Source organism: Triticum aestivum, chromosome 3D (assembly GCF_018294505.1).
Source record: "Triticum aestivum cultivar Chinese Spring chromosome 3D, IWGSC CS RefSeq v2.1, whole genome shotgun sequence".
Lineage (NCBI taxonomy): Eukaryota > Viridiplantae > Streptophyta > Magnoliopsida > Poales > Poaceae > Triticum > Triticum aestivum.
Window position 1 is genome coordinate 471,249,690 of NC_057802.1, and position 8,796 is coordinate 471,258,485.

General features: G+C 52.6%; 1 protein-coding gene across 1 annotated transcript; it reads right to left on the reverse strand.

The window, feature by feature from the left end:
- Positions 1-2,849: 2,849 nt before the first annotated feature.
- Positions 2,850-8,091, reverse strand: LOC100682419 (BEL1-like homeodomain protein 9). Its single transcript, XM_044502551.1, has 4 exons — positions 6,822-8,091; positions 5,564-5,943; positions 3,994-4,054; positions 2,850-3,903 (listed from the first exon to the last, which is right to left on the reverse strand). The coding sequence occupies exons 1-4, from the start codon at positions 7,593-7,595 to the stop codon at positions 3,247-3,249; spliced, it is 1,872 nt and encodes a 623-aa protein (XP_044358486.1). The 5' UTR covers positions 7,596-8,091; the 3' UTR covers positions 2,850-3,246.
- Positions 8,092-8,796: the final 705 nt, after the last annotated feature.

The window sequence follows — 8,796 nt, forward strand, 5'->3', positions numbered from 1 at the left end:
GATATTGCAGGAAAATATGGCAGTTGAAAATAATTGATGAGTAGGAAGGAAGCAAGGAACTAGGAAGGAACAAGTCCCATTGGTAGGCCCAAAAGCACACTTTCAGCTTTGTCACTTAGCAGGAAGGCAAAGCACATACACGCAGGATCTCCTTAATTAGAGAAGACCGCAGGGTGTTTCCTGCAAAAGTGCGGACGAAGACCGGTCAAGCCACCTGGCTGCCACTTGTCGAGTTGTGATAGGCCAGGACTAAATCATCACATCTAGTGCAAGTTGGAGTATGGTGGAGTCAAGTTTTACAAGTTTGAGACTAAATCGTCCATTCTATACAAGTTAGGATACCTGACATGCTATTACCTCTTCTATAATCGTCATGGGCCGCCGGGCAGTAGCCGGAGGAGGCAAGCTCTAGTCTGGCTCCTACATCCCAACTACCCTATTTAGTGCAGGCAAACATCAATTACAGCAGTCCTTTAAAGTTGTTAATCTGCCTGCGCATGACACAGTTTTAGGCTGTGACTAGATGGCCAAATACAACCCAGTTTCCTTGAGTTACAGTCCTATCTACCATCTTCAAAGATAAACTAACCCCAGTTACAATACAATCCCTGCTCGTGGCACACTTTCAGTTGCCGGCGTGCAGTTCAGTGCTGGCTGCCAAAGTGCACGCTCCATTGCTCCCGTCGTGGTGAAAACCGAAGGACGACGGATCAACTCAAGAACTCATCATTGTTCGACACCTGAGGGAGGGATCACACGAAAGGGGCAAAGCATGTACTCCTCCCACTAGGCTCCAGCTCCAGCGTGGGTGCCGCGGCCCATGCCCAATCTCACTCCCACTGCGGCCGTGTGTCATTTCCAAGGAAAGCAGCAGAAATTTTATTCTGTCCAAACCGAACCGCATATGTCCATGTCATTTCCAAGGCAAAAGCAGCAGGTGCGCCACTGCCACTGCCGTCGTAGTAAGATAGTGGTGGGAGCAGCAGCAGCAGCAGCAAGCGACAGATATGGGGGCTGCGCGCGGATTGGATTGGGCGTCGACAAAACCAGGCGAGAATTATCAAAAGCGTGCCCAAATCCAGAGAGGGATCAAATCGGCCGTATCCTAGAGTGGAAAGAACATATGCTTAACGAGAATCCACCGGGGGTTTAGATTAGACTAGACTAGATTAGATTAGGGCAAAGCGCCGGCCAGCCAGTAGGCCACGCCCGGCTTTTGTGATCATGTGCCTATGCAGTGTTTCAAAGACAAGATATGTAAAGGAAAGCAGCAGAGGCAGGGCCCATGGAATTAGTGATAACAAAGCTTGGGCTTCAAGAGGCATGCATGTACCTGGACAAGGAAGCAAGCTCAAGCTTTTGATAGGGCCTGGATGGATGGGCTCTGATGATACTTTGGTATTTCTTAATGAGAAAAGCGGCTTAGATTTGTTAATGAAAAGCTAAAAGAGATCTTGCACAGTATATGAGAACATTATGGCCATGAATAAACAGCAGTACAACACACAAAATTAACAGGCCATCCAATAGCAAACTTGGCTTTCTCTACGCTGAGATGGCAAGCTTAGCTGATGTGATGTCCAGAGTCCATGCAGCCAGGACATATAAGTAAACAAGAGGAGTACTATATCACTTGCATGGTTCTGATTCCATGTGAGATATTATGTTTTTAACTGATCTTTCGAGTTATGGTAGCTCAGACAGGCTCGGCCCATCACCCATGTGTAGTAACAGTGGTCATTGCATGACCAACAACAACACATTGAAAGAACAATTACGCTCCCCATCCACCACCAGTAGCAGCTGACACGCCTAAGAGAGGAGGCAAACAGTGACGCTTTTAAAAACGTGAGCTGTAGTCACTGCAGTCTCTGCAGGCCAAAGTACTCCCTAGCCCCCTAGTTACAGCGCGCGCGGATTCCCTCCCGGGAAAAACAACGTGCATGGCGCCACCCCCACCCACGGCCGATACGCTGCTGCTGCCCATCACCAATCACCAGCCAACACACACAGCGCACCTATAGAATCATCGCGCCAGACACATATATACAGATCCGATACTACCGCTGCGAAACCGGACAGGAACAGCACGGTTAACCATGCAGCGGCAGGTACTATTACCATGCTCTACCATGCATGGGCTTAATATAATACTCCTACTAGTGATAATATAATACTTCTACACAGCACGACACTGACAGCGCAGCCAGGATCCATCATCATGGCCATGCCATGCCATTTGGGGCACTGTGGCATTAGTTTAGTGCGTGGATCCGTGATCGAAAGGGTAGGCCGAATCTACCGCTGCTAGCCCCGATGATAGATAATTTGTTAGCGTGACGGGGCCAATTAGAGGTCAACAGGCGTCCAAATCATGGGCTGTCCAGACTTTAGGAGGCTACCCCCATCGATGTATACAGGGGATAACGGAAACGACGGCGTGATTAGTACTATTAATATAACCGCACATCAAAAGACTAACTAATACAGCAGGTTTCGTTCATATCATATCATCGAAAGGCTAACATAACAGGTCGGAAGATGGTCATATTCTACAGAGACCGGTTGAAAGCTTCAGCTGCGGCACAGTAATGGTAGTAAAACTTTTGGGCATAAACAAGGAGCTGCAGCACGGTATTTACGTTTGGGCATAAACAAGAGGTAACTTTTCCTTGGCCATGTGGGAACACATGCGTGCATTTCATTAATTACCAAAGGATAATCCAAAAGCTCTACTAGGACAAATGGCAGGAGACCATAAAGCCGTTTGGAAGAAGGTATTTTCAAGCTCCAATAATACTACACGTACAGGATGATCGTACAAAGTTTTACAGGATGACACCGTGGCCTAATCTAATTGCTTCCCCCCTGATTTTCAGGGTGGGGCCGTCCCCCTTAATCATATTCCAACCAATCACAGTCAACGAGCCTGTAAATCCCCCGTACAACGCCCGTACGTCTAGCATTGCTCTTCAAGCTCTGTGTAGCCCACAAGGTGTTTGAGAGCAATGTTGGACAGCTGTTTGAATTTTGGATCTAGTACATGGGAGAGAGGGCATGTCAATGTTTCATCCGCCCTCCAAAGGAATCGACCGTGTTCATGTCGACCGATCATCGAGCCAAGCCGCCAAGTGATTGTGATGATTGACTTACTATATACCATCCTAGCATACTAGCAGTGCGTAGCGTGCGTACATTACAACAATGTGCATCAGCGGGGAGCGAGCTGAGCACCGGCGGCGTCGATCACCCGACGAAATCATGGAGGAGGTGGCCGCCGATCTCCTTGGCGAAGTGCCGGTCCTGGCCGCCGAACGAGCCCATCACGTAGGGGTCGCTGACGACGTCCTCCAGCCCGAACCGGTGCGCCAGGTTGGCCGGCAGCGGCTCCCCGAAGCAGACCCTGTTGTTCTGGTGGAGGCCGAGGGTGAGCGACACGCCGCCACCGCCGCCAGCATTCACCGCCCCGCCGACGCCGACGCCGACGTGATGGTGGTGGTGGTGCTGCGGCGACGCCATGCTGCCGTGCTGCTGCTGGGAGGGCAGCGCGCCGTACCCGGCGAAGGTCACCTGGCCCTGCTGCATGGAGTGGGACATCTGGGAGAGGTCGTCCGGGAAGCCACCACCGTGGGAGGAGGCGGCGGCGGCGGCGTTGTGGTGGTGGTGGTTCCTGGTGACGCCGCTGCTCTGGCCGGGGTGCGAGTCGCAGGGCTCGGAGCGCTTGCCGCTGCGCTGCTGCTGCTGCTGCTGCGACGAGTGTTGGTGAGCCTGGCCGTGGACGCCGTTCTGCTGGCCCTTGTCGTGCGGCGAGTGCTTGTGGACCTGCCTCATCTCCAGGTTGTGGATCTCCTCCACCATTGGCTTCCAGAGCCGCACCCTCGCGTTGATGAACCAGTTCGACACCTGCACCGCCATTATTAACCCAACACGTCAACCAAGCTCCACAAACAAAATGACATGCTAGTGGTAACAGCGACCAGCTTTGCTGTTCACCTGATTCCTTGTTAGGCCAGTCTGCTTGGCCAGCATTTGCTTGTCGCCATCGGTAGGATACCTGCAAAGTTTCAACCCGAATATCAGACGAATGCAGCAGTACTCTTGATTGCAACACGTTCAAAAGGGAGATGCGTATAAAGATTTAAAGATCATAAAGACGTTCTGCACGCAACTATTATACGAGATTGCCCAGTGTGAATAGAAAATGAGTGCAAAACAAGCCAGATTGGGATGCCGGTGCCTGTCATGGCTTTCTTTATTCAGGCTTAACATCCATAAGTCCGGGCAGCATCCACAAGAATTGCTTTTATCAGTCTAGCACCATCCATGCACCCCTTTAAGAGTATGTTCAAATCTAAGCACTGATTGATGTGAGGAACAATTATATTTGATTCAGGCTTTTATCAGTCTAGCACCATCCATGCACCCCTTTAAGAGTATGTTCAAATCTAAGCACTGATTGATGTGAGGAACAATTATATTTGATTGCCCAGTGTGAATAGAAAAGGGGTCCTGGAAAACAAGCCAGGTAGTGTTAGATCAGGGGATCAAACAAAATTCTTGTGCTAGGATGCCTGTCATGGGTTTTTTATTCAGCTTAAACATTCATAACTCCAATCGACATACCAAAAATAAAGGTTTCATCTTAAAGAATTTTTCTTATCATTCTAGCGCCATCCAAGTAGGCCTTTTTGTAAAGAAGAGTAAGTTAAATCTAAGCACTGATTGGTGTGGGATCACACAAAAGGACATGAATTGACAATTATCAGCCTTTCTTTCTAGAGGCTTCAAATATTGACAGCAATAATGAAGAAAGGGTACTACTCAATTTATAATACTAAATCCAGTTGGAAATGGAAAGATCTGGCATTATAAAGTTATAATGAACAACAACTGAATATGCTAACATTGCACCAATCAACCTGATGTAACCACCAGGTCATACATCATGGAAAAACCAGATTGTAGTAGTACAAAAGATGGATGTAATAGGCAAAACAACCAAAATAATGATGATGTTTCATCTTCCTATAGGTAGGTGCCCCCCTAAAACTGGATTAGAAGTAATCTCACTCACAAGTTGTTTCGCAATCAGTGTATAACAAAACAAGCAACATACAAGTAATTGGACGCCCTAACCAAATCCATAAAGCCGCTCACCTGATGATAGTTAGAAAGTCATGCAAATGTCTAAGAAAGATGCAAAATGGAGGACCCGGACTGTTAGCAAATTGATGATGTGCACAGCTCAAAAAACACAATGTCTTAAAAAGCTGACGGCCGATCTTATTAGCTCCAATAGAATGATTTGGAAGCCAAGCCAAGGCAAGGCATGCCATGCCATGACACTCCATCACTCATGCTTGGCCTTGGCCTTGGCCATCCTAATGATTTCGACACCGAGGATTGCTTGCCATCAGCTAAAACAACTAGAGGTCCAGGCCCAGCATAATCATGTTGATGTAGCACCGCAAAGACACATTATTATCTTGGAAAGGCGCAGAGTACGTACGTCGTCTAGTGCTAATGCTAATTACCATAAGCAGATGGTAGTAAAACAACTTACGGGTGCAGGAAGTGCTCGAAGAGCCAAGCCCGGAGGACCGTGACGGAGCGCTCGGGGAGGCCCCTCTGGGGGCGCCAGATGTTGTGCGGCTGGCCGAAGCCGTTCACGCTGCCACCCCTCTGGAAGCCGCCGACGGGGGCGCCGCCGCCGCCGCCGAGGCCGAAGATGGTGATGTCCTTGCTCATGCCTTCCTTGACCGGCATCTTGCTGGTGTTGCGCAGCTGGCTGAGTATCATGCCCTTGATGCACCTGAAGTGCCTGGCCATCACCCTCAGCGCCAGCGCCGTGAACGGGGCGGCGTTGCTGAACCCAGCCACGCTCTCGAACGACGCGATCACGGCCTGGACCTGCTGGTAGTACTGCCGGTACCTCTTGCACACCTAGAAGTAGAATGAGATGAGAGGTTAATTGCAGCTGGATTGGTAAGTGAGTACGGTACTTGATTAGAGGAGATAAGCAGCTACTACTCATGAAGATGGGAAAGATTTTCTTTGCTGTTTGCTGGGAGCTTTGGATTTCATGTGGATGTGACATGAACAAAGCAAAGCCTACTTCCCAACTATAGAAGTAAGACGCCATTAATAAAGAAGTCAGACAAGCAACTTCGCCTACTGAGGCTGAGACTCAGACTGAGAGCTCCATAAATGGAAGCTTTCTACATCGTACGTAGACTCCCATGTTATGTACAGTATTGCCCCAGAGGCTGGAAGAGGACGCTGCGGGAGGGTCAAGTACTCCTATCCTAACCATGTGAGAGATGAAACAACACGGTTTTCTTGACATGACAGGCCAAAGTTTTGCTACTAGTTTCCAGCATCACCTACCCTCCCAAAGCGTTCGAGGACGCTGCTAATCAGTTGTGGTTTCATGTAGCAGATGATATTTGCAAAAGGTGTGCTTAGTGCGGTGAAACTAATCAACATCCAATCTTTGATCCTCTGATGAGAAAAAAAGGCGAGCAGCAAATTGTTGGGCGCCAACAGTGCGGCACTGTGGAGAAAGGAGAAAAGGAAAATCCGAGCAAATGTAACAGCAGCAATGGAAATGATCATCAAATCAAAAGCACATGCAACCGCGGAAGCACAGTGAATAAAAGCAGGCAAAGCCACGGCCGCGTCGCTGGCGATGTGACCGCTATGTGCAAGATTCTTCGCGCTCCCGGCCGAGGAGCCAGCCGGAGAATTGCAGTGGCGGCGTCGAAGCGAACGAGGCGGAAAAAGTCGGAAATTTGGAGCGAGCGGCGTCGTGGCTAGCTCACCTCTTCCATCATGGAGATGAGCCTCGTCTTCTTCCACTGCTGCTCGGCGCCGGACATGGGGCCGGAGGTGTCCAGCTCGTGGCCGGCCGCGTCGTCGGCGCCGTCCATGGCGTCCGCGTCGAGCGGGCCCTCGTCCGGGACGCTGGTGTCGGCGTGCGCGGCCGCGCCCCCCACGTCGCAGATCTCCTCGAGCAGCTTCTGCGCCGGGCCGAGGAACCTGGATCGCCCGAGCACCGTGGCGTAGCCGGTGAAGGGCCCGTACGGCCACGCGGCCGGCGCGGCGGCTCCTGGCTCCTGCTTCCTGGGCGCCGGGGGCGTGGTGGCGGGGTTGGACGAGGCGGAGGAGAGGGAGAGCGAGAAGTTCTGCGTGGGGATCTGCGGGAACTGCTGCGCGGTGACCTGCTGGGCGGTGAGCCCGTTGAGCACCAGCTGCTGGCCCTGCGGCACCGTCGGGCTGTGCGGCGAGTAGGAGGAGGAGGAGGACGCGTAGGAGTAGAAGGCCGGGGGCGGCCACGCCCCGGCCTGGTGCTGCTGGTGCTGCTGCTGGTGGTGGTGGGCGAGAGGGGTCGGTGGCGAGTCCTCCGCGGCGGCGTCCGGCGGGAACCGGAGCTTCTCGCGCCGGCTGTGCTGCGGCACGTGGTAGAGCTGCCCGCCCGACGCCGCGGCGGCCGCGGTCGCCATGTGGTGTGCATGGTTATGAAGCAGCATGTGGCCGTGGTGCTGCTGGTGGTGGTGGGCCTCGGCGCCGCCGTACCCGCCGGCGGGAGACGACATGGCGAGCGCCCGCACCGCACGTACGTACGCGGTGGGTGGCGGGCAGCGAGGTAGAGCAGGAGGAGCAGGAGCACCTGGCTGGGCTGGGGCTGGGGCTGGGTGGGTGGCCCTGGAGAGAGTGGAGGTGGAGGGGAAACGGCTCCGCACTTTCCGAGCGCCGGGCCTGGCTGGCTGGCCTGGTGCTGGTGGTATCTCCCTCTGTCTCCGCTGCTGTAGCCTTCCCTTCCCTTCCTCCCTCGCGCCTTTTATCTCTCTCTCACTCGCTCGCTCGCTCTCTTTTCTTGTCCTCGATTCATCGACGGGTGCTCGGCTCAGCTCAGCTGCTGCTGCTGGTGTTGGTGTGGTTGGGTTCGGGCCGGGGCGACTTTCTTTCTGCAAAGGCGAGGGGAAGAGAGCGAGGCGGTGAAAGGGAGAGCGAGGGGAGGGGGGACTGGTAACAAGGCGAGAAAGCGAAAGCGAGCGAGATGAAAGAAATGGAGAATGGAGGGAGCGAAAGAGAGACGAGTGAAATAGGCCTGCTGGCTGCTGTGGTCCAAGCTGACGCGGGCCGTGCGTGCGGGCATGCGTCCTGCCCCTGCCGCTGACTTATTGGCTTGCAGTTGCTCGTGGTAATGGTAACTATGCATTTGCATGCCAGATTCCAGTCTGGTTTTACCACACTCTTTTTACTTCTTTTGACGGTGGAGATTTTATTTCTTCGGCCCAGCACCCGGCGAGGAGTAAGTCATCTCCAAGACCGTCCAGACCGCACGGTCCAAACGTGTTTTGTCATTCAACGTGGGTTCTTGACTGTTCGAATGTCTTTTTCCTCGTAAACCGAAAACAAGCCGAGGGAGGCGGCTTTGCGGGCGCCCAGACCACTGCCACACATAACTCCAACAACCATGGCCAATCGAAACCCCTCTCCCTCGCACGCGCCCTTTCTCGTCTGAAGCGGTCAGCCCGCATTTATGCCGCTTTAGAGCGGCCTCTCCGCATTGACGCCGGCCCAGAGCGGATGCGACCTGTCACTGGCGCTGTCATTGCACGGGCTCGCGGGCCTAGGGCGACACCCGCACTTCCTCCCCGGTACGCCTGTTCAGTGCTGATGAGACCTTATTGGACAGGGCGGGACATATATCTACCCCGCATGTTCAATGTCAGTCCGTCTCTCTGTCATAATAATTATATGCCGGATCATATTCAAATTCAACAATATGAC

Coding starts and splice junctions, on each gene's coding strand:
- LOC100682419 (XM_044502551.1), bottom strand. CDS start 7,595: ATGTCGTCTCCCGCCGGCGGGTACGGCGGCGCCGAGGCCCACCACCAC. Junction 4,055..5,563: donor TTCGAGCACTTCCTGCACCC/GTAAGTTGTTTT, acceptor GAAACTTTGCAG/GTATCCTACCGATGGCGACA. Junction 3,904..3,993: donor CTGGCCTAACAAGGAATCAG/GTGAACAGCAAA, acceptor ATGGCGGTGCAG/GTGTCGAACTGGTTCATCAA.